At 34.3% G+C, this 27,169-nt stretch overlaps 1 protein-coding gene across 1 annotated transcript in view; it reads left to right on the top strand.

Moving 5' to 3' along the window:
• Nucleotides 1-27,169, top strand: part of GABRB1 (gamma-aminobutyric acid type A receptor subunit beta1) — a 368,322-nt gene that overhangs the window by 262,835 nt on the left and 78,318 nt on the right. Inside the window, exon 5 of the mRNA XM_016161179.2 lies at nucleotides 10,680-10,762. Within this exon, the coding sequence (XP_016016665.1) occupies nucleotides 10,680-10,762 (83 nt within the window). The remainder of the gene's footprint in view (nucleotides 1-10,679; nucleotides 10,763-27,169) is intronic.

Here is a 27,169-nt window from a genome sequence, read left to right as displayed (position 1 = left end):
AGTTGAAGGACACATAAAGAGCTTCTCAGACAAAAATAAGCTAAAGGAATTTATCAACACCAAACCAATATTACAGGAAATGTTGGAAAGACTTATTTAAGAAGAAAACACATGTATCAAAAACAGGAGTAAAGGATGGTAACAACTACATTCCTATCAATAATTACCTCAAATGAAAAAGAATTAAGTGCTCCAACCAAAAGATAGAGTAGCTGAAAGCATAAGAAAACAAGATCCCTACACATGAAAAGGAAAGGGACGGAAAAAGATATTGCTTTGCTAGACCTAGAAGGTATTTAAGTCAGAGAAAGACAAATACCATATGATTTCACTCATATGTGGAAGCTAAGGAACAAAAAGAACAAACTAATAAAAAAAAAAAAAAAGACTCACAAATGTAGTAGACAATTTGGTGATGGACATAGGAGTGGGAGAGTTGGAGGGCTGGGAGATTGGAGTGAAAGGTGAAAGAAGCACAAATTAGTAGTTGATGGATGGTCCCAGGGATGGGGAGCATGGCACAGGGAATGCAGTTAGCATTAATATGTTAGCTAGGCAGAGGGCCAGGGGAGGGAGGGAGCAATTGGAGGGATCATTTTATGAACTATATAGATGTCTAACCATTGTACTGTATATTTGAAACTAATTAAAATTAATTAATTATTTTTAATGAAAAAAAATGTTAGTATGCTGCCCTTTTTGCTTCATCTTTCTTCAAAGAAAATGACAAAATGCTAGACATAAGAAAAGGAAGGGAGGAAGGGGGTAGGGAGAAGAAAAAGGAAGGAAAGGAAAGAGGGAGGAAGGAATGGAGAGAGGAGGGAGGAAACAAAGCATGAAAGAGGTGAAGAAGGGAGAGAGGAATTTCAGAGACTCCAACTCCATCTTCATTGCATCCTGTCTCTTTTTTTTCCTACCTCTCTCCCCCCAAACCCTACATACTATGCCAAAATTGCCATGTGTATCATTTCAATGTATATTTTTGCATTTTACTACACATATGCACATACACGCACATGCACAGGCATGACTGCCTAAAAAATATAATTTAGGATTGTAAATTTTAAGTAAATATAATATTTTTGGCAGGTATTCTTTCTGATTTCATTTTTTTTTCACACAACACTATGTGAAGAATATCCATGTTGATACGTATAGATCTATTTTATTCATTTTAACTTCTGTTAAGTAGCCCATTGCATATGCATCAGAATTGTATATCCATTTCACTTTGCTGGAGGGTTGGCCTTTACCCATTTTTGCTGTTACAAGAATGCTTCATGAACATATCTATCATGCCTCCTTGTATGTAAGTAGGCAGCTAGATGTAGAATGGCTGGGTCACACTGAGGCCTCCAAATTTTATCTATTTAACTTTGTTCTTATAAAATCTAGTATAAAAAAGTTAATTATATTTTGTAGCTTTATTTATACTTTCTAGAAGCACTGGGACATAAATTATATTTTATTATAATTGCCATATCTAGAATGCTTCATCATTAACTTAGAAACATATAAAATCCCCTTCCTATGTTTGTCTTCTAGAATACATGATCATTTCTCACTTAGCTTAAATTTGATGGTGTTCATTATGAATCCAAAAAAGCAACATAAGCTTTATTTTAGATTTTTATTTCTATAATTTATACCACAAAAAAAAATAACAGTGAAACTATGAAAATACATGTCAACAGACATGTTAAATTGAACATCTATTTATTCACCTAATTAATTAAACAAGACAGCAGCAAAGTTAATCTGTAATGGGACTCTTTTCACTCTTACCTGATATTTGGTAAAATTTGGTTTTTTAATCATACATTGATATATGACTAATGATTTTAGTTTCTAGTGAAAGAATGATTCCAAATAGGAACTGTAAACAAATTTACTAAAAATACTTTACTGTGCTAGTAATCAAAAAAATAAATTGAAAGTACCAATTTTCATCAACCAAGGAAAAAACAACAACAGTGCAGCATTCAGTTAAGCAGTAGCAGAGGGAAGTTAGTATTCCTTTGCGTTATAATTTCAGACTATCCTTTAAGAAATTAATTTGTCCATATATATTGTAAGAATCAAAATATATGTATCTTTGGGTATAGTAATTCTACTTATTGAGTATCTATCGTAAAGAAATAATCTAAATAATGGTAAAAAGTCAGATGCTCATGAAAATGTTTATTTTAACCTATTTTAAACTGATAAAATAGAAAACCACTTAAATGTCTAACATAAAGTATAATGTTTTCTACCAAAAAAAATTAAAATCTTGATGCCACAGAGAAAAATGTTATGATGTTAAAATTTAATGGGAAGAAAAGGAAATCTGGAACACAGTTACAAACATGTAAAAAGCCAAAAGAGATTGGAAGGAGACATTAAAAGTAAATATACCACAAAGCTAATAATTGTTGTGCTAGAAATATTTCCCACTAATTTAAGAGAATTTAAGTGTATTATTTTTTTTTAAAAAAAAAGAATTATGTTCTCGAGCCTTCCTCTCATTCCCATGGGAGCTGGAAATTTTGCCCAATTTCTCTCCTGCCTTACTTGTATTTGTTTTGGATTTTGTTTTATTTTGTGTTATTTCTCAACAGAAAGCCATGTCCTAAGACAATGCAGTATTTTAATGTTCTATCACTCTTGAACCTTCTCTCCTTCAGTAATACTATTTCAAGATTACTCTGATTATCTTTTAGTTACTGTGTTGGTTCTTTTTTCTGGGAGAAACCATTATGTAGCAAAACAGTAGAGCATTTTTGCAAGTAAGCCAAAAAAATTAATAACTGTGAAAGAAAACCCATATCTTCACTTTACATCCTAATTCTGTCTGAATCCTGCTTAACTATCCTGAACTTACTGATTATTAAGTTATGGCCTTCGACTCAAGCTAAACATTTTCTTTGACCGACTTTTTAATTTCTAAGTCCTTCTCCATTGTTTAAAGGCTTGTTATTATTTTAATTCCTCACAATTTGTCTGCTACAGAAATTCTTCATGATCAAGATGTTGAGAATAAAGATGGAGAAGGTAGCCTTATTTTTTTATTCCTCCTAACACATATCTCAGCTAATTGTTACTAGAAAACATTAAATAGGGTAGAAATTTAAAACTTGCTCTTATACTCCAGAGGTATATAAATATAGTGACATAATTTGGGAAAAAATAATCTGTCTCGAACTCAGCCAGACATTTATGGTAAAACATAACTGAGATCGGCATTTGATCCTTGACAAAGGTCTATTAATTACTACTGCCTTATTATTACTTTTTTTTTTTTTTGCTCTCCAACCCCCAGCCACTCTGATTTATTAACTGCTTTTCATATTCACAAAGTGGTTCATGAGTCACCTGATGAGCCCAACAGAAATGAATAAAAATGAGGCCATTTACACAACATTTGGCATGTAGCTAATTACCTGAAAATGAGTGCTTGGGATTGCACTGAGAAGAGTGTCATTAACACTCAGCACTAAGAGCACAAAACAGAGGGGGAAGAAAGCAGAACCTGAAATGAAAAAATCAGAAACTAAAACTATAAGAGCAGTAATGAGTGTAGTATGGATTTTTAAAACATCACCAAAGAACACTTAATGATGTCTTCCCATGGAAGTATGGTTAAGAAAATTATAGGGCATCTGCATAACAGAATTGAGAATTCATTAAAATTTTGTTCATGAGAATATCAATGACTTAAGAAAATTCTTACCAAAAAGTTAAGCAAGAAGCAGCAAAAGAAATTATTAAATACAGTATAATTTCAACTTTATTAAACAATATACTTAGAAGAAAGGAAATTTTTCCAGATGTTTTACTATGATCATGTATTAATTTTTAAATGTATTTTTATTAATAAATTTAATGTATGTATTTTTTAGAAGCATGTAGTTTAAAAATAATAACTAAAAGTTAATTGAGCGACTCCTATGTAGCAAGCATCAAACTTGCCTGTGAATATAACAATCCTCTTCTCTATACTTATTCTATGCTGCATCACACCTGTTGTGGTGCGATCAAGTTTAAGACCCATGGAGCCAATTTAGATTAATTATGAGCCTTTATTAGCCAGCCGTTGACTGACTCTCCCTACAAAAGAATCAGCCTCCATTAGCCGGCTGGGGACTGACTTTCCCCACTAGAGAGTCAGCCCAGAGCTTTCAGAGGAGGTCGCTTATAAAGCCTACAATTACATTAAACAAGCAAGCAGGTTTACAGAGGCAGGAGTTAGCCATTAGCATATCTTTGCACAGGATAACTACGCCCTTAACATTAGCATATCTTTACACAGAACATCTCCTAGAACTATACCCTGGTTAAACATTAAACAAGCAAGCAGAAGTTGGCCATTTGAAAATTTCTGCCCCTTAACACACCTACATAATATCTCTGTTCATGGAATATTCCAAATCAAGTTTAACACGTATTTGGTCCAATTGCCACCAACAGACTGAGTGTAAGATTGAACTCTCTCTCTCCTGAGTGCTTTCATGCTTTCTTGATAATGTAAATATTTCTCTGATGTAAAATATTTGGGTTTCTACAAAAATGGCAAAGTAAGTAAGTAAGTAAATAAATAAATAGATAGATAAATAGCTAAATAAATAAATAAATAAATAAATAAATAAATAAATAAATGAAAGTTCCAAATGAGAGATAAGCATACCCTACTGGCATATTTTATGAAACCAAGAGATAGTGTCTCTATCTTGTATTTTCTGAGAACTGATAATACTAAAATAAAATCAAAAATTTTTTGACGGCATGAAGGTGCAGTTGGATATTTTTAACTACTGTAGCCTCAATGCTCACAGTATTGTCTGATTCCTGGCAAAAGTCCTCTATTATTTTTATACTCATTATTGACTGGGGAAAAGATATCCTGAATTACTGACAACTAAAAGAATGCTAAAAATATATGGTAAGGTCAACTTTTTTTTTTTTTTTTTTTTTTTACTGCTTGTGGGAGAAATTTTACTAAACCAATTGTTCTCTGCTTAGACTTGCCTAAAAATAATAACTGGGGAGAAAATAAACCTTACCTCTTGAACCTAGCATAATATGAATTTGAATCCCAGTGCTATCCTTTTTTAAATATGTAAACTTGGAAACATTTTTTAATCCCATGAAGTGTCAGTTTCTTTATCTTTGAAACTGGCATTTAAATGGCATAAAAAGGCTATTTTAAATAATAAATAACGCATGTGTGATAACCAAAATAAAGGTCATCCAAGGATAGTCACCCCCTAAATCTCAGGACCTATGAATATGTTACTTTACATATTAAAAGGGACTTTGGAGATGTGATTAATTTAAGGATTTTGAGATGAGATTATCTGGATGGTCTCAATGTAATCACATGTATTTATATATGAGGAAAGCAGGAGAGTCACAGTGAGATGTGAGGACAGAAGTGGATATTGAAATGATATTTCCTAAAGGGTTTATATGATTTGGCCATCTTTGGCTTTGAAGTTCTGAATTGGTTTCAGAACAGAGTTTGTGCTGAATTGGTTCAATTTATAGAATACTGTGCCATGAATGCTGCCAAGATATGGAATTTCACCCCTTTCCAAGAATAAAAATAGAACATTTACACAAAGATTTACTCTGTGGGGGGAGAGGGTGAGAAACTTTGCTTAAACAAAAATTTATTGTCATAACAATGCAAAAAGCTTCAAATTAAATATTCAATATGACTTTTAAAAATTTTTTTGCTACCTTATCATTTTGCTTCCCATACCTAAGTTCCTCTTAAATTTCAGAGTTTATCTCCTCTTGTTTGCTTGTTTCATACTCTCAGGATTTCACCTTCAAATACCAAGGTATTTTTCTAAACACAGTAGCCTACCTAAAATAACACATATTTTTTTCACCACCCAGTAAATGTTAGATGGGGAGGGGAATCCATATACTCATTGATTGATTATAACTTAGGCTAACCAACCCATTTTTCTCATCAGTTTCTTTGGGTGATATACTTCACATGGATTAAGGGTGCAGCCTAGAGGCCAAAAAAGCCATTGTACAAACTTTACTAAGTGATACTAATTACGATCTTATAATTGGTACTCACTATCAACCACACCAGTCATACAAGTGTGGTTAGAATTCAGCATTTTCAGGCTTTTCCCCCCTTTCCTTTCTCATGTTCTTTTAATACAGATTCTATTAAGTTGTACAGTTATGTTCTACAGAGGTGAGGTTTAAAACTTGAGAGTTCATCCCCATAAAATTAAAAATTATAAGAAAATCCCAACCTCATTTATATAATTTTGTCCATTTATTTAAATTGACATTTTTATTTGCATAAATGCTCTCTATATGTACATACGTGTACGTGTGTGTGTGTGTGTGTGTGTGTGTGTGTGTGTGTGTAGCTAGATTTTAAGTTACTTATGGGCCAGGCAGGATCTTCTGGATTGTGTTTTGTCAGCAATGAGGATTACGCTACCCTTAGACATCAACTATACATGATTTGTAATTACAGTGACTCAAGGTCAATGATCATGCAGCATATAAATGACTACTACAGCAATATGATTTCTGTCCATTCCCAAGTATCATGGGACTATAGTTTTAACTGTCTATTATAGTGTTCTGACCTAACCTTCAAAATGTCAGTAAATCAGATTATAATGTAAGCTATTCTAAATGGGTTTAAAAGAAGACGGATGAAGGTTATACTATTGTGAATCTATTTGTACCTCTGAGAAGTCTATGTTCAGAAAAAAAAAAGGTCAGTTAATGCTTTTGCCTTTAGCTGATACTATTGTACTTTCATTTGCTGTCAGTCTATAATAATATTTTCATACACTCAGAATGAATGACTTGAGTATGAAAGTTAAAAAAACGAAATTCAAAGAACACTCTACTCTCGAAGTTCTCAACCCATTCAGTTTTGTGATCTTTGGCACCTTTGATTACAGAGAAGATTTAGAATATTAGGCTGTTTCAGCCACAATGTGAGTACATTTTCATGTGAATGTGTTAATTAATTGCAAAGATGACTAACCACTGCTGTGCAATTACTTTCAATGAAGTAAACAAATGGAAAAACAGGGTGGGAGCAGTCATTCTCAGAGGTGTTCACTGTTGTTTCTTACCCGGAAGACAGAAGAGATGAATAGAACTATGACCAAGGACACCTCTTTTTTTTTTTTTTTTTTTTAATTGATGATCTTGGGAATTCCTTCTGAGCATTTTTTTTCCTCATAGAGTTCAAGGCATCTGACTCATTTAGCCATAAGCATTACAAAATCTAGAAATGCCAAACTCTTAAATTAGCAAAGACCGATACTTTGTTGCATAAATTTCTACAGGCCACAGTGTGAATTTATGAGTACCTTCCTGCTCATACTAAAATATTTTGGGAGAGTTGGCACCTAATTCAAATTGGGCCAATGAGATTCTCTTGAGAATTTGAAACTTGGAGCAAATAGAAGGAAGTTGTTTCACTAATGTCAGTGCTTTCCAGAGAAATTCAGGCACTTTCTACAGCTCCAGTTCCTGGAGTTGCCTTGATTCCCCCTCCCTTTCTTTCTTTCGAAGTAGAAGTTAACTGGTCCAGGAGATCATAGCTGAAAAGATACCAAGGCGTGGGCAAGCCTCCAGTTTGATATATGATTTCCCAAGGTAACATCAATTAGATTTCTTATATCTGTTAGTTAACGAATGGATTGATCATAATGGGTAGCAATAGTAAATTCAGTTACGCTTTCCAAAAATTAGGTTTTTTACTACTTACAACTGTAGGACCTATACACATGAGACACTCAATATTTATTTTACAGACAATGCTTTGTTAGCTTTTCAAATTGCTTTGTAAAAACTCCCGAACCTCACAACATGTGAATCAGTGGTGTAGTTTACGATTTTGATGCTTGTCCTGATTTTGATATGATGTGGTTAACTAGCCGGATGACAAGTGTCTGAAAATGAGGTCAATTAAGTGAGATATGCGGACTAATAGGACTCGAATGATATTCTCAAACATCCCTAAAGCTCTTTAATAGTCTCACAAATAATATTCAATTCTAATTTTATGTTTAAATATTATAATTATTTTAAACTATAATAAGAAATAAGCACACTACATTGCATACTGTTACATTTTAATGTATTCAAGACCACCGCAATATTAACCTAGGTAGCCAGGTTAATTTAATTTATGCAGAGCATGGCACACTTTTACTTTGAAGAAAATAAGGCCTCCTTTTAGTCTATCATTAAGCACCTACTAGAGACCAACCACCTACAAGTGTATCTGATCCGTTTGTAAAGGTGTCATTAGTTATAGAAGTGGTTACTTGGCAAACAGGGTTTTTTTTCCCCAATAACTCAGGGTAGCCCATGGCTGGTCATGTAAGATTTTTGAAGCAAGTGTTCCACTATTTTAGGATTTTTCTCAATACTATACAAACAAAACACAACACAAAAATACTTAGTGTTAAGGGAGATTTAAGACCATAATTATCATAATCCCTGCTTTCAAATTTGTGTGCTCATTAAAATAGATGTCAACATTTGAATTTATATGGTACTTATATATTAACAAAATATAGCTTTTAGTTATTTCATTTGTATTTTATATGTTGAAGTTCTCTCTAATATTTCATTTAGTAAAATTTTCCTCAGAGGAAAATTGTTTAAAAATCAATTTCTCAACCTCAGCACTACTAACATTTTGGAATAGATAATTCTTTATTGTTAGCACTTGTCGTGGGCATCGTAGGACATTAGCAGTATCACTGGTCCTCCACCCGCTAGATGCAAGTATCTCGTTTCCATCACCAGCCTGACAATCAAAAATGTCTCCAGATATTGCCAAATGTCCCCTGTGAGGAAAAATTGTCCCTGGTTGAGAAGCATTGGCTAAGTCATAGGATCATAAAGTTGGCCACACTTTAGTAATTTCTAGAGAATGTTCATATCTTTATAATTTTTATTCATAAGCAGCTGTTAAATCAATAGTATAGAAAAATAAATAGATAATTTTTAAAACATTTAAAAATATTTATTGGGTTGTCTCATTGAGGGTGTTTGAAACACCATGTAAGCCATAAAATAAATTGTATTTTTAGACAACAAAAGATAGTTATGATATATTGTTAAATGAAAAAAATTAATTCATATGATTAGGGGAGCAGAAAGGAAGAAGGAATCTAGCAAAATCTTTTCATGTGCTAAATTTTGGAACACAACCAGCCTTCAAATTTTTTGTAAAATACTTTGAAGAATTTTTTTTTAATTGAACTTTAAATTTTTTTACTCTTGCCTAATGCTCAAATAAATTTGATTAAATTGACCAACGTCCTGTCTAAGAAAGGCTGCTAAGGGAATGTCCCAATGTTCACACAGTGAACTTTCACCTTTTATAAGGAAAGCCAAAGAGAAATTAGAATGGGCTCGGGTTTTTTCCTGATAATGTTTTTAAGAAGGTGCCTATTAGGTTAACACAAATGACCAAAACAAAAACTCACCTTGGCAGCCTCAAAAGCAAAATATTTTCTCACTCTGTGACTGTAATTGAAGAAATACAAACAAGTACATTTTGTAAGATAAGATAAAGTTTCTATTCTATTGGTCACAAAAGTATGATTGCTTCAAACTTACAAAGACAAAGCAAAAAGACAATGAGAAGGACAGAGAAAAGACCAAGACAGAAAAATCAAAGACAAAAAATCCCCAAGTGTTCCAGGAATTCAATTTATATATCATTCTTAGTTTCTATAAATTACAGTTCGAAGACTTTGTTTACCTATTTTTTTTTTGATGGTATGAGTATATGTAACATGAAAGTATGTTACATGAGAGTATATAACATGAAAGAATGAGTATATGGTGAGAAAGGCTGCTGGTAATTCCTAGCCTTTGATCCATAGATTTTCCATAGTTTTAGCTATAGGAAATAAATGATTTTGTTTATTTTGTGATGGGCATGACTTAAAGATTGTTTTCTCTTAAGGGTGTGGGTAAATGGTTTGCTAGTTCTGTAGGTTTCCTCAAGGTCTGGCTGCAGAGCCGATCAGCACGTTGTAGTTTCTGAATATAGCTTGATTTAACATTTAGTTCTCTTGCCTCCTCCCTACATTTCTAGGATAGCATTTTTGCATCATGGTATACTACCTGCTTAATATAGACAGACAAGTGTCTCCAAGATGAATCTGACAGACCTCTCTAGTAGTGGGAAATGTGAGGTACCAAAAGTTATAGAGGATAGATTTGGGTTTTGTTTTTGTTTTTATTGTTTTATTATTAGTTTGTAGCAGGAATAGAAGGTAGGCTTTGGTGCATAATGTAGATGTCTTACTTCTCGTAAGGAGAGACTTGCTGCAGATACTGGCAGAGGCATTGCTAGAATGCTAGTAAATATAAGAAGGGCCATGGGATTATAATAGTTATAGTAATGACCGTCATTTGTGGAGCATACATTCTCTCTGCCATCGTATTCAGTAGATGTTTTGATTGATAAGGGGACTGTGGCTCATTGAGATAAATTAACTAGTCCAAGCTCACACTACTAGTGAGTGGCAAAAAGACTCATGCACTCTGCCTGCATTCAAAATCTTTAATCACAAAATTTTTATGCCAACTCGTAGACATCGTTCAGGGCTAGGAAGCCTGGAAATGAAGGTCATCGTGTTTATGAAGCTATCTTTTTTCTCTCATCCTGACAGAATTACAACCACAGCTGCATGTATGATGGATTTACGAAGATATCCTCTGGATGAACAAAACTGCACTCTGGAGATTGAAAGTTGTGAGTTACTTGGACAGGGGAATGAAAAAGAGAGATGTTTGCTTGACCCAATTAAATTTATCCTTGCACTGAGTAATTGGTACTAGGATATTTTCAGCTACAGCTATGCTGCCAACTTTTCAAGGGGTTCACAGTCTAGTGACATTTTCCCTTATACCGGTGGCTCAAGGGTCATTTCAATGCAGTTATCTTTTTGAACCATTAGGGAAAGTCCACTTAGTTGAGCTGAACAATTTATAAACTCATGCTTTCTCTTTCTCAGAGTAGAGTTTCTCCCAAGGTCTCCCAGTACCAAAACTGTATTAATAAGGAAGAAAAAAATACTTTAATAGGTAAAAAATTATGAGATTGTTTGTGGTTTCATAGTCTGTTCACCCAAAGGATTGTAGATTGTTGTCTTTTAGAAAAACAGTATGACAGAGTCTTGTGTTCATTTGTCTTTCTTCATAGGAAGAACAGAAGCATAAGTAGTATTCATGAGGCCTGTGCTTCGGGCCAGAGACTTGATGCATCTCAGGTCTAGTAACTAATTCCGGTTTGTCTTCTTGGGCTGATTTGTATTGATTACTTTCTTAACAATTTGAATCTTTTAATCTCTAAGTTTTAATCTGATAGACTATCTTTGTTTCATTGTTTATTAGCCATCAACAAGCAGGCATTTGAGCCCATTTACTGTGAATACCAGGCTTAAGCCATTTCCTGGTTTTAAGGAGCACAGAAAGGTGCAGTAGCTAATTCGGAGCATTAACATACCACTTAATAGATAGAGAGAAATAGAAAAATATGTATCTAGATCAAAACACTTTCCAAATTTAAGTATCAAAATAGTAAAGTAAAATGGGAAAATTCCAGGTGATCTCATAGTATTATTAGAGTAAATGTATTCTCAGTTGTCTAATTATTAACTAATTACATTAATTTTCTAGTTTTAGTGAATATAGGGATAGATATAAATATGCTTATATAGCCATAGATAGATGACAAAGATAGATATAGATATAGATACAGACATAGACATAGATTAGATTAGAAAGAAAGAGATGAGAAAGAGAGAGATGACAGACAGAGAGAAAGAGAGAGAGAGAGATTCAGATATAGACATTGATCTACTACCACTAGAACCTGGAATGAACAAGAAAATTCATGAGCTATTCTTTAATTAATATTAAAATGCCTTATATAAATAAGTTGGTTGATAGGTATTAATGTGTGAAATATTGATAGTAACATCTGGTTTGTGTCAACAACAACCAAAACCAAAAGGTAGAAATGAAATATGAACCAAATCATTTATTAATGGCTAGCAATATTTTATAAATAAGGCAGAAGTTTAGCTAAGCAACTAAACCATTAGCTTTTGGAACTGACATGGAAAGAAAAGGATAACTCACAGGTTGCCTTTACCCTTGACATCTCTTCCATTGATTGTGATTTTTAACCTTTGCTTCTGCTGGACTTCATTAGAATATGACATCCTCTCAAAATTCAAAGATCTTAGGGTTTGCATCACTCACTTAAAGAAGTAATGAATTTTGACCAGTAAATTGGCAAAAGGAAAATTATCACTATTTATTTTCTCCCAAAATGCATATTTTATTTTATGATACATACTGTTTTTCTATTATAGGTTTATATTTTTCTTTAAATAAGCAATTTACTTTATTCATATTTAGAAAATAGATGACTTTTAGGTCCATGTATCGTATCATATAATGACAAAACCAAAACTATAAAAGAGACAGAAATAAAATATAAGTTTTGTGGGGCAGGAATGGGGGAAGCACAAACAGCCAGATAGTCAAAAGTTATCATAAAACGGTGTCAGGCAATAGGGGTGACCCAGGCATATGATAATCATTGTGACGATTTAGTAAGATGTAATCAACTGTCTGGACAGATGGATGAGGCATAGTAACGGGGACCCTAAAGTCAGCTAATGTGTAGGAATGCAAACAGATGGTGGCCATCATTAAAGTGATCCAACAGCAGGTCATAGAACTCGTGTCCCTCAGAACATTTATGTAAAGCTAAACAGAAATTCAGATTTGTAATAATCTGTATAATGACAAGTCTATAAAGGCAGGAACTTGGGAGAAAGGGGGAAAAAATACAGAACTGCTTTCTAGTTGCCAGACCAAAGGTAGGCATTAATATAACACTTCTGTAAAATAAGTATTTCTAACAATATTTAGGAGATGAAGTATCTAAGCTCAGAGAAGTAAAAAAAACTTACCCTGGGGCACAGGGCATGGATAGTGGTGAAGTGGGGATTCAAATCCAGATAATCTGACTATCAAAGATTACTGTAATCAACAGGTGAACAAGGAGCAGAACATCAATGATTAGAAGTATAGCACCGACTGGAACTACTCTCAGCTAGGCTGAGGCTGCTGAATCAACCAACGACTAGTCTCTATGTCCAAAAATTATCCCTAATAAAGATTAAAATAGGTTCCAGAAGCTGGGCAGAATTTTGCTTTTAGGCCAAAGGTCAAATGATTCAACTGTAGAGAGAGGGTAGTCTGTGGATGCAGGAAACCAAGCAGTCCTTAATTCCAACATTGCTAACCTAAAAAAACATTTCTTAGCCTTAATATTTTGCTTAAAATGTATCCCTTTCTAACAATAGATAAAGCAACGTGAAAAGATCTTAAATATTGAATAGTAATTCCAAGTGATAGAGTAACATATGGCAATACTGTGAAGTTCAAATGAGATTTACTTGTTCTTGCCTAAGTACAAAATTGATATGTTGCAAGAAAAGTATTAATAAATACTGAAACTGTTATCATCTATTTTTAACTCTTCATGAAGAAACATGTGTCGCATTATTTACTGAAACAGCTCTCCCTTAACTGACAATTTATGAAGACTACAACTGAGCTTTAAAGTGATTACAAAGGAGAGGCTCTAGTGTCAGTTGGGAAATAAGAATAATGAAGCATACATTCTGCCAGTGTAAGTTTGAAGCAATCATACTTTTATGACCAATAGACTAGAAACTTTACCTACCTTACAAAATGTATTTGTTTGTATTTCTTCAATCATAGTCACAGAATGGGAAAATATTTTGCTTGGTTAGGTCCTGTAATACAAATTAAAGATGTTTTGCTTTTCTTTAATGTCATCTAATCAATTAAAATTGGAAAGGCCATAAAGCCTTGTTAAATTGAAAATTAGTTGAACTTGGAGCAGATTAATAGCTTCATAGCCCTGGGATACTATAAAAAGAGTTAATGGCATATAGAAAAATCAATCAAGGAATTTAATGTTAAGAGGGTTTGGAATTTGAAATCAATAAAGCTATCATGTGAAGGTTTGATAGCCACAAGCCTCATGGACATATAGAAAGGGCTTGGGATAATAATTATGGAGGATTCGGATACCTTTTTCCATTCTCTACAGCAATAATTGAGGAAAATCTCAACCCTAATCTCACCTCTAGGTATCAGCAGATAGTGTTCCCTCTTGCTACACCCAAAATAGGTAGAAACCACTTCCGGCCTGAAATCTCTCAGTGGACTCACTTATCTTCTTCTAAACTTTTTTTATCTTCACCATTCTAAGATAGCTCGCTTGTATTTCAAAGGAAAAGATGCTCTTATTTTATAGCCTGACCCTTGCCCATGTGTTCAGGATTCCATCTTTCTTCCTCCTCTGATAATTGATTTTCTCAAGTTCCTATATACCTCCACCTCTGATCCTTTAGACCTCAATCTCATTCTCTATGCTACCTCTTACTCACAGCCTAAAAATAAATAAAAAACTCTTATCATAAAACATCTCTACTTTACTCCCAGATCTCCTCTTAAACTTTTCCTGATCTCTTACTATTTTTTGTTTCTCTGAACTACTTAAATAATGGTCTAAATCGATTATCTAGTCCTCAACTTCCTCTTAACCAACCGTAATCTGGAACTTCCCTACCCATCTCCTACCTTCACAGACACTGTTCTCAGAAAGGTCACAAAGGAGCTCTCTTTACAAATAAGCTTTAGCCCAGTGATCCCCAAATTTATGTCTCTAGCTCAGAACTCTTCTAAGCCCCAGGTTTATGTGCACAGCACTCTTCTTGGTATATCTATTTTTATACTTCAAAGGCATCTTAAACTTTATTTGCTCAAAACTTAACTATCAATTTTTTCCTCCCAAATGAGTTTCCTTTCCAGTATCCTTAATTTCACTAACCAATCAGAATCCTAGGATTGTTAATGTGTTCCTCACACTCTACCCATCCAATTTATTGTCAAGTACCATTTATTCTTTCAAGATATTTATCAAACCCTTCTGCTTCTCTCCAACTTTACTGCCACCAAACCACCACTACTTCTTATGAAATCATTGTAGCAATTTTTGCCTTCCGCACATTCTCTACCCAGGAGCCACAATAATCTTTGCAAGATATAAATCAGATCATATTATTTCTACATTTAAAATTATTCAAAGACTTCCCATTGCACCAAAAGAACTCTCCACGCATCTTAATTTGACTTTCAAGCTCCTGTGTGACTTTCCTCCCTCAATATTGTCATTCTCACCTGAAGCTATCTTGCCTTTGCCTACTACACTAAACTCAAATGCCATGGATTCTGTTTCTTGCAGATCAATATTTCTTCTATCTCATTATCTTTACAATCTTGTTTCTTTGAGCTAAAATGCTTTTGCTTATTATGGATTTTGGCTTTCTTCTTCTCATTCTTCAGTTCTCACCTGTGACAACACCTCCAGCCTAAATTAGAAACCCCTAGCTATCCTCTTTCCAAATTCTGTTAGTTTCCCATACAGCATTTAGTAGTATTTGTATGCTTCCATATTTACTATTTCTTCTTTCTGTGGATTATAAACCCTATGAAGTAAAGGATCATTGTTTTGTTCACAACAGAATAATTAAAACCTAGTCTAGTACCTAATAATAAATATTTGTGGAGTGAATATATGATAAATTTCTTGGCTTCAAACTTTTCAAGCCTTTTAAATTTTAGGAGATAGAGGTCTGGTTTTAATTTTCTCAGATAAGATTTAAGGCAGAGATTTTTTTTTTTTACTTATAATAAAATATACTTTCATTTGTACAATATGCTCTAAAATTATCTCAGAAATTTAAGATTGTAAATGTGTCATCCAAGAGACAGGGAAAAACCTAACGTTTTAATTACTTTAGGCATTTTAACGGGATGGTAAATGTGATGAATCACTGTGAATTTTTTGTTTGTTTACTTGAATCATTAACTGTCTGCATCCCTCTTGCCTGAACCACAACCAATTTATGAAACGAAGGTAACATTTAGTGATACTTGGTTATTTTTATATTTGTTTCCTGCTTTTTTTTTTAAGGTTTGGAAACTTTTAACTTAGTAATTATCTTAATGTATTTAATTTCGTGACCCATGTCCTCAACCTATCTTTTAGTCTCAGAATAATAATTGTATTTAAATTGTCATAGTAACAACATGTACACAGAAATGTTAAGCCATAATCATGTTAGAGTATTTCTAAAATAAATTGTTTTCTTGTTCACAAAAATGGCAAGTAATAAGAAAAATGTGTCTACCTAAATAAAATGCTTTAACTTAACTAAGGAAAATTCCAAGAAAATGTGAGGTTTGCAGAGTTGAAATGCTAATAGTTACATTAACACCTGGAAATAAAAACAAAAGTATAGTGTTCATATATAGATAGGAACAGTTCTACAAAATCTCTCCCTGTAAAATCACATGTGGAGAATTGCATCCAGTTCTTAATGCCCATATTAAGATAAATTTTTTCAGAGGAAGCTACCAAGATATCTGGGAAGAAAATTTGGGGAAGCCATAACAGCCACGGCTGAATGCTTTAAATGTTATCTTATAGAAGAAAAACCTTATGTTTGATGTTGTTCATTGTATTAGTCTGGATTCTCCAGAGAAACATAACCAGTAGGACATGTATAGTGAGAAAGACTTTTATAAGGAATTGGGTCATGTAATTATAAAGGCAAATAAGTCCCAAGATCTTCAGGGCGAGTTGACAAACTGGAGAGCAGATGATGTAGTTCTAGTCCTAAGGCCAGAAGACTTGAAACCAGGGAAAAAGTGATGTTTCAATTTGAGTCTAAAAGCAGGAAAAAGCTGATTTTCCCAGTTCAAAGGTAGGCAGGAAGTGTTCTTTCTTGCTCTGAAGAAGGTTGGTCTTTCTGTTTTATTCAGGCCTTCGGGTGATTGCATGAAGCCTGTGCACATTAGGGAAGGCAATCTGCTTTACTCAGTCTGCTATTATTAGTTAAACGCTAATCTCATTCAAAAACACCCTCAGAGGAGCAGAAAGAATAATGTTTAACCAAATATCTGGGCACTTTGTGGCCCAGGGAAATTGACACATAAAATTAACCCATTCAATGTTAAATTTGAACACATTCAATTCAGTCCAACTGCATTTCTTAAGAGATGACCACATGTGTTCTATGTGCTAAGTGCTGGTGATACAACAGCAGCTGAATAGGTAGGTAGAAGTTGCAGGAAGGTTGATGTAGAATTAATAAGAAAAATACTTACCAATGAGCCAAGTTGCCTATTAATGAAATATGTTGCTTAAGGTTTCCCCTTAATTAATCAAGAGACACCTTGATTAATTGGAAATGGCAGCCTAACCAGCATTAAGGTAGAAATTTCTCATTGAGATGCCATAATGACAAAATCTTAAAGATCTCTTTCAGCCCTGAAATCTAGAACTCTGGGAGTTTATTCTCTTTAATTACGTTGCCAGTTAATTGCTTCATGTGCTTGCCTAAAATATTGGTTCTAAAGTGATCCCGATTTAAAAAGGATATTAGAATATAGAAAAAAATATTATGAATACATGAACATCTAAATACGAGGAAAATGAAATATAGGGCAATTACCAGCAAAGCCTTTGAATCATTCTTACTTTATTGCTGCCTGCCAAATCATTAATTCTGATCTAAAATAGTTTAAAAATAGCATCTAAAACATGCCTCACACTTTCTATTCATGGACGCTAAACACCAAAAATAACAGAAGTAAATTGAACTTCATGAATGATTCATAGCTTCCTTTGCTTTATGTCTCCATTGTCAAGGAAATTAGCAGCATTGGATATCTCTTTGGATAAATTTGATTTTGCCACATTCAGTAGACTACTTAATGAAAATGAATATTTCACATTTATGTTCATAGAAATGTTAATGAATTTTAGTGCCTGTAGCTTTTTTGATGAGCAGAAGAGTGGGTGTAGGAAAGAAGAAAATATTTTCTGAATTAATTTATTCCTTTTCCAGACTGCTTCTTTGAAACTGGGAAGAAAAAAAAAAAAGAACACTCTTTCCAAAAAGTCTCTGATATTTTAAGTTATAAAATGAAAACCAGTGAAGGAATCAAGTTCTTTCTATGAAAATTAGTTTTGCAATTAACTTGACTATAAAGTTAACCTTATAGCTGTTCACTTCAACCCTATAGACAGTTAAATTTATTTTCCATGTATGGATAAGTGGCTGTATAGATGAGAATATCTCTGATTTACAGATTATATTTCTGGAAGTTTCTTCCCTCATTGGTGCTCTGACTGATGACCATTTTCTTGCTAGCTTCCAAAAAGGAAATCAAAATAAAGCTTATTGTTTTGCTTAAACTTTTTAGCTATTAATCAAACATTTAAAGAACATTTTATAATGGACTTTTGATGTTCTAGAACTGGATACTTTTATTAAACTAAGGACTTTGGTTCATTTGGTATCCAAATTTATTAATAATGATAGCTAATAGTTATTGATTATGTATCATTCGCCATGCAATTAACCAAGATTTTCCACTGAGTCTTCACCAAAACTCTATCGCTCTACTCCCATTTTATAGAGAAAGAATTCAAAGCACGAAGATAATAATTGCCTCAAGCCACAACACTGTAGTCGTCCAAATGGGATTTGAACTCAAGCAATCTGACCTAAATACCCCCACTGAAAGCTATGGAAAGATCATCCAAACAGAAAATCAATTAAAAAAAAAAATCATTCTTAAGTGACACAAAGACCAATTGGACATAATCAATATCTACAGAGCCTTTCATCCCAAAACACTAGATTATACATTCCTCTTTAGTACACATGGAACATTCTCAAAGATAGACCATATTTTGGGACACAAAATTAGCCTCAACAAATTCAAGAATGAAATAATAGCAAGCATATTATCCCACCTCAATGCTTTAAAATTGAAGATCAACTGCAAAAGGAAGTTTGGAAAAATCAAAAATATGTGGAGATTAAACAACATGCTGCTAAAGAATGACTGGGTCAAAGAATAAATAAGAAGAGAGATCAAGAGCTATCATATGAGAATACTATGAAAGACTATTTGCCACCAAATTCAATAACCTAGAAGAAATGAACAAGTTTTTAGAAATACACGACCTTCTTAGGCTTAATCAAGAAGAAATGGAAAATCTACATAGACCAATCAACAGTAAGGAAATTGAAATGATCATCAAAAACCTCCCCAAAAAGTACAAGTTTAGGAACAGATGGCTTCACCAATGAATTCTATCAAACATTCAAAGATGATTTAATACCTATCCTTCTTAAACTATTCTAAAAAGTCAAAGCTTTATCCTGTATATTATAGCCTCTTAAAACTCCTTTTCCATTGTGTTCTAATAAAATTTCTTTCTAGCTTCTCCAGGGTGTGTGTGAGTTGGGTGACTATTAGGTATGTCCTATCTGGATGGAAAGTAGACACAATTGAGCACAAAACAAGTTTTAATTGGTCTTTCTCCATTCTACCAAATCTCTAAATTTAGTTCCTAGTTGGGTATTTATTTTTCTGATATTCTTGCCAGTTAAGCAGAACATTAATAAAATTTAAGAAAAATCATTATTTTACAGGTTACTTCTATAATCGCAACAGATCACATAATGGTCAGAAATCCTCTCTCTTCTAAATGACTTACACATACTATTTTCCACATTATTTTCTGTAGTGTTAGACCTGACTACAGTGATGCTTTAGTTTCAAAGTCCATTCATTACTCATGATTGTGTTGCATGAATACCTATATTCTTAGAAATAGACATATTCTTGACTTGAATTGTTCCACGAACCACATCCACATAGGAACCATGTAACAATATACATATATAATTTAGTTTTCACTTAGGTGTCAATTTTCACATTTAAATTGGCTTATTCTTATCTTTAAAATCAAAGCTTTTTGGAGTGATGTCAGAGCATGGTGATGTGAGAGGCCCCCTTGATCTCTCCCCTTGAGATTACAACAAGTTGGACAGCTATACTCCAACAGAAAATTCCAAGCCTACTACGAAGCAACAATAATGAAAACAGCATGGTATTAGCAGAAAAACAGACACACAGAAAAGTGAAACAAAATTCAGAGACTGGAAATAAATCTTCATATGTATGGGCAAATAATTTGACAAAGGAGCCAAAAACATACAATGGAAAAAGGAGAGCCTCTTTAATAAATGATACTGGGTAAATTGGAAAGGTACATACAAAAGAATGAAACTAGACCACTCTCTGTCACCATACACCTAAATTAACTCAAAATGGATCAAAGACCTAAATATGAGACCTGAAATAATAAAGTACAAAGTACATAGGAAAAAACATATGGACCTCTGTCTTAGAGAAGATTATATGAATTCAACCTCAAAGGCAAAGGAAGTAAAGAGAACACTTAAATGATTCTCATATTTTTGGAATCTTTTTTCTTGTTGCTGCTCTGATTGGATGTTTTCTGCTACCTTATCTTCTAAATTGCTTCCTCCTAAGGTATTCTTTATTTCAGTTATTGCACTCTTCATTTCTGACTGGTTCTTTTGTGTTTTCTATATCTGTTTTTAAGTTTTCTATCTCTTTATGTAAGTTCTCATTGAGTTAATCTACTCTTCTCCTAAGTTCATTGAATATCCTTATAACCAGTGTTCTGAACTCTGCATCTGGTAGCTTGCTTGTCTCCATTTTGTTGAGTTCTTTTTCTGGAGTTTCATTCTGTTGTTTCATTTGGGACATGCTTCTTGGTCTTTCCATTTTGGCTGCCTCCCTATGTTTATATATATATAAATATATAAATATATATAATATTTTTATAATATTATATATATAATATTTATATATTATATATTTAAATATATATAATATATATATAATATAATATATAAATATATAAATATATATTATATAAAATATATATAAATATATAAATATATATATTAGGTAGGGCTGCTATGTCTCTCAGTCTTAGCAGAGTGGCCTTATTTAGTAGGCATCCTATTGGACCCAGTAGCACAGTCTTCTCTGCCCAATTGAAGCAGGTGCCATGGTGTGTCCCCTATATTGGTTGTGTGTTCCCACCTGTTGTGGTTGAGCCTTGGCTGCTGTTTGCACATCAGTGGGAAGAATTGACCCCCGGAATGATTGCCTGTGACTACTGGCTGGTGACCACAGTAAAGAAGCTATAGTGTAGGGATCGACCCTAGAAAGTACAATGTGCTTTATCAAGGCTCTGGTGTCTGTCCAATCTGCCCTTTGAATGTGTCATCTTCGAATGTAGGCCCTGGAGGTACTCAGGCTCAGTCCAAAGCTGGCTACTGAGTATCCTGGGAGAGATCCCACTACAGGTCAAGTTCTCTGGTGATTCCCTGAAACCCTGCCTATGAAGGTCAAGTTCAGCCACAGCCTATGCCCTGCCCAAGGCTACCTGGCATAAGCCACCAAGCAGTCCTCAGATTGCCCCCACCATGCTGGGCTTGGAGGTACTTCAAGAAGACAAGTCACAAACCATGGTCCGCGCCACCAGTGCCAGGCTTATAGCTTCTCAGAAAGATGTACAGGTCACACTGAGGCAGATGCTACTTGTTTGGGTTTTTTTTTTTAAATATTTGAGAGATTATTAGGAAAGTCCACAGCATGAGCCAAATCAGGCCATTTGTATGGAAAAGCCACTGGAAAAACTTGGATGGGCCTGCAAGTTTCATAGGCAGGGTTTCAGGGAATCACCAGAGTAGGGCAACCAGTGTTAGCCAAGTTGATGGAGACTCAGATATGGTGGTAGACTGAAAGTGCACACAAGGACGGAGCAGGGCTCAACAAAGGAACAGTGGCCTCCATGAGCATTTCTGTCTTAGCAAAAGCTGTCCCTCTAGCACATGTCCTGAAGCCAGACAATTCAGTTCCTACTCATATGTCCCTGATGCCTTTTGAGCTCTCGCCCCAACACTGGTGCTCAGAGTGAGTGAGTCCATTAGTGGGTAATTCTGTGTGCTGGCCCTCTAAAAGTAACACCCGGGACTCCCCACAGCCCTCCATCTCACTCAGCCACAATCTCCACTGATTTTCACATCCAGATTTTATAGGACTTCTCTTCTGGTACTGGCATCCTGGGCTGGGGACCCTTGTGTGGGGCTAGGATGCTTTTCAAGGGGGACCTCTTCAGGCAAGATATTTCTCCTGATTTTTAACTGCCACACATGATTGTGGGATCAGCCCATTTAGCTTCCCAGCACCACCTACCAGTCTTGAGGTGGCTTCTTCTATAGCTCCAATATAAGTACCACATATTAATATAAATGCAACCAATGAAACATTAATTTTCAAAATGATGTTGTCTATGGTAAATAGAGTTATCTACTTGGGAAAGAGAGGCATATGCATCAGCTGCTTTAGTAATATTCTCTATCACATAAAAAAAGAAAAAAGATAATTAAAATTTATACTTGAATGAATGCATATCAATAGGCTTTCCAGGACTAGTTTATGAAACTGAAATCAAGCAGTCTATTTTTTCAACTATAAAAAATATCATAATAATTTCTATATTCATCTTCATCTCCCTGCTTCCTGTCTTGTAGGAACTGACTATACTCATTGGATTATATAAAAGGCCAGATTTGTCACAGAGCTTGATGACTGCATCGATTCCAAGTAGATTGTATTCCCAGTACTTAGATTCTGTAGACCTACAAGTCAGACAAAAATTTCATTGAATAGATGTGAAGAGCTGCCTACTCTTGCCTTGAAACTGTCAGAGTGGAAACCCATCACTTATCTGATATGCTCCCTGAGAAGCACTGTCAAATGTTCATGTGCTTGAGGGTATCTTGTTAAAATTCATTCTGGTTTAATGAGCTTGGGCTGGGGTCTGAAAGTCTGCATTTCTAACATATTACCTGGTGATACTTATGTTATTGGTCCATGAACTACACTGAATAGTAAGAATCTGGAGTAAAACAAAACAAACAAACAAAACTGTGTTTCTTAATCTACTTTCCTAGTCTGTTTGTTTCTCACCGAGATTTAAATGATTAGCTAAACCCCTTTGCCACACTAGTTGCTCAGAATTTGATTCAAGGGAGTTTTAAGTTTTAAAATTAATTGAAAGAGAAAATAATATCCAGGTGACCTGAATAACTCCCAAACACTGGAATCTAAACAGCTTATATTTTGTTAAATACCTTAAGTGTGTAACATCTGTTGCTTACTATTTTATATGTGGGAGATTCCAGACAAAGTATGTCAATAGTACTATGAAACCCACATTAAAAATAATACTTTGGCAAATGTTCTGTATGTAGAGCAGATTTAGTTTTAACAAAGAAAGAATATTGTAAAATATTCTAATGATTTTTACTTGACTTTACGTCCACTAACTAGAGATTTTTAGTAGAAGGAACATAATATTGTTACACTTCAGCTATCTAGACACCTGAGATTTAATGAGTCACTCTGAAGAATGCAAGTTTGCCAGACTTTAACTATTTTGAGGTGGATCTTCTTCAATAGAGAATTCTAAACATTATTTATTCTTTCTTGATGATTCAGGATTACAACTAAACATCTTTAATGATGTGTTGAAGCTCTAGCTTCATCCAAGGCGAAGGCAGTTGTAAGGGATTTGCACTCTGATCCCCATGGTGACCTTAGGACCTGTACTTTGCGAGTGTTTTCCTGGGAGGAGTGATGATGTGTTTCTACATAATTAACATGTTAACAAGAAAAGATCCATCTCTAGTCAATTAGGCAAACTCAAGACAAAGATGTTTCCCTAACATAATTTTCATTTTAAGTATCCTAGTCTCTAGGGATCATTATTAGCTCTATCATAAATCATTAGCTTCAAAGATTCAGCCATTGTCCAGATCCTCAGTGTCCACTTCCTCATCACTTTCTCCATCCCGACTATCATGGTGATGAGTTCTCAGATCACCTGCTTTCACTTAGTATCCACTTCTGGAATTTTAATGGTTTTTTACATATAATATCCTATTCTTAGTATTGCTGCCATTATTCTATTTCTTCCTCTTTAAATCTGTACGTGCTACCTATGCCAAAACGGTATGTTGTTATTTTAGAGGGAAGATATTTTACATAATTATCATCTAATATTAGATTGGAGGTATTAGGAAGTATCTCCCCCAAGAAAGAAAAAAATTATATTATATTTTCCCTATTGTCCTGATTATTTACTTCAGACCTTTAAACTAGTGACATAGTCAAAAGGTCAAGCCCAAATCTGCTAAATTTTCTGTTTTCTTCCTATATTCCATGAAATTTAAGAAGTATTCTTCTGTTACTGTGATTGCTGGTCATAGTTACTCTTCTTAATATTTTATTTTGAAGAGTATTTCATGCATAAACAACATTTTAAAAATATATCTTTTGTTCCATTCGATGCCGAATAACAGTATTGATGATGATGATGATGATGATGATGATGATGACAAAGTGCTAGGATATAAGTAGCAAAAGCTAACACCAAAACATGCTGAGATAGAATGTCTCAGATACTATGCTCGCTTGCCAAAATTTAGACCACCAAAAAGGCAATTCACCTGTGTCAAGGTGAGCTATATGTTGAATATATGTGGAGGTATAAATACATGCAGAAACTTTAAACATGACAGAGATGACACAAGATACCAGCTCTAAGACTTATACAGCAGTCCACTAGAATAGGTGTCCTCAACCTTCTGGCCACAGACCAGTACCAGTCTGTGGCCTGTTAGAAACTAGGCCACACAGCTGGAGGTGAGTGGTAGGCAAGCAAACAAAGCTTCATCTGTATTTGCAGCCAATCCCCAGCACTAACATCACCACCTCAGCTCCACCTCAGATCATCAGGCATTAGATTCTCAGAGGAGCACCAGTCCCTAGTACCAAAAAGTTTGGGGACTGCTGTACTAGAATTCACATGAAAAGCATATTTTTGTAAGTTCTGTTCTAGATAGTCAAGATCTATATTTTTAAGTAAGGTGAAATGGAGTAAATGATCATTGCAGAAAAAGAGATGAAAAAGTTAAAATCTGAGGTAGAAAAATAATCTGTATGTAGGTTAAAAGAAACTAAACATATAAAGAAAAGAGAAAAGTTAACTTTGGATTGGCAGGTGACAGCAATAGATGACAAGAGATTAAAAGTCAGAAGTTTCTTGAAAGGAGGGAAGGGAATAGCCTAAAAGAGACAATGAGAGTCACTTAATACAACTCCCAGTCCCAATACCAGAAATATAGAAGGAAAAGCAGCTAGTACTTTGAGAGGGTTGTTGAGTAAGCTGTATTTGTAAGGGAGAGCAAGATTTTGGTGAGAACAAGTCATGTAGACCAGGAGGTTGAGGATAGAGGGGATTTTGCTTAGACTGGGCCATGTGTTCCATTGAACTGTGTGTTCCCTTGGACTGTATTCTATCAGACAGAGCGGGAGGGTTTGGGGAGTAATGGATCCTTATGGCATTCCATTAGGACAACATGTAAAGTGCTTTGTACTTAGCACTTAGCACATTTTAACTATTCAATAAATGGTGGTCACAATTATTATCAAATTAGAGGGCAATCAGATGTTTGGTACCACCCTCTCCCAAATTCTGAACTGTTCCAACTTCTGTTGTATTGGTTATGTATACTGCTTTTCTTCAGTTTTGCCACACTTGTTATCACTCTGGTTGTTGCTACTGTTGCTGTCAATGTTATTGTCACTCTACTCTCTTCATTTCTAACCATTTTCTCCCATCTACCTTGGATTTTTACCTTAAAAGACAATTTTTCTGTATATCATCAACCAAAGCCCTCTTCCTCTCTTCTCTTAAACTGACTGTGACAGAGTGCCAGGAATGACTACTTATCTTGCTCTTCTTGGCCCTATTTGTCTAGTTCTAGGTTTCCAGATGTTTCTGACTCTTTCATCATTTACAAGTGTTTATTATGCATATACCATTCCTGACACTTTCAGTGCTTCTAGGTTGACAAGATGACTATATCATAGTCCTAAAGTAGCACTTGTACAGAAGCATGAATGTCATTCTCAAGGGGTTCAGATTATTAGAAAGTAGATCATTGACCATCAGCTAAAGAAACACTCTGTTGGTATTTTAACTTAGCATTAAAGTCCAATGTACTTTTTGTCAGGTTCACAGGTCAGTGACTCAGTTCTTTTTAGGTTAACTTGGGATCTCTTGAAAAGACTCTGTGGACACATATCTCTCCCTGTAATTGGCAGCTTAAAAACAACTACTGGTTTCATCATATTTCTGTGCATCTCACTGCTAAGCAGATTAGTTTTCAATATTCTTTTGTATGCTCTATGAAGCACCATGCAGATAATTGCTCAGCCAGCTATACAGACAAGGAAGTGATGTGACAAAGAATTTAATCCATAGTTCTTCTCCCTAATTCTCGGGAAGGAAATGTTCATTATTTATTGCATTTGATGAACTATGGCCCTTAAATAACTGTAGATAAAGCTTCTATTTCCTTAAGGGAAAAAAAAATGGGTTGGGGAATCCATCATTACATTTTTAAAAATGTATTCCTTTGTAAATTTAACAGTCCAATCTCTATCTAAGAGTTTATGGAATCAAGCAGAATGTCAAAAAAAAAAAAAATCTTTAGTAATTCAGATACTCACAACTTTATTTATTTACCCGTAAAGTTTCTAGAGTTGTTATCATGTATTATGAACTGTTCTAGGCAAAATAAAGCTCCTGTCCATGTGTACTTTAAAATCTGTCATGGGGGAATAGAAAATAATAATAAAAAAAATGTCGCTGATATAAAATATAATGCAGAAGTATAATATACTGTGACAAGGGTGCTGAAGATAAGAAAAACTAGATAGAGGGAAGGAGGAGTGTGTGTGGTGTGTGAATATATACAGACACATATGCACAGTGTTTTGGATCAGGAAGTGATAAAGCCAATAATTTTAAGACTGCTCAAGGAAAGATAAACTCGAGTGTACCTACATTTCATAAGCATGAAAACTTGGCACTGAAGTGTTGCTAGATCTGTCCAATGCCATGACGACATTCAGCAATTCTGAACTGCTGGCTCCTGTCTTCTTCTCTTGCTCTAGTCTATAGCCCTGTCTTCCCTCAGTGCAATGACTAAAACAGTCTGCTTTAAATAAA

Source organism: Rousettus aegyptiacus, unplaced genomic scaffold, assembly GCF_014176215.1.
Source record: "Rousettus aegyptiacus isolate mRouAeg1 unplaced genomic scaffold, mRouAeg1.p scaffold_m13_p_10, whole genome shotgun sequence".
Classification (NCBI taxonomy): domain Eukaryota; kingdom Metazoa; phylum Chordata; class Mammalia; order Chiroptera; family Pteropodidae; genus Rousettus; species Rousettus aegyptiacus.
This window is presented reverse-complemented; position numbering and strand designations above follow the sequence as displayed.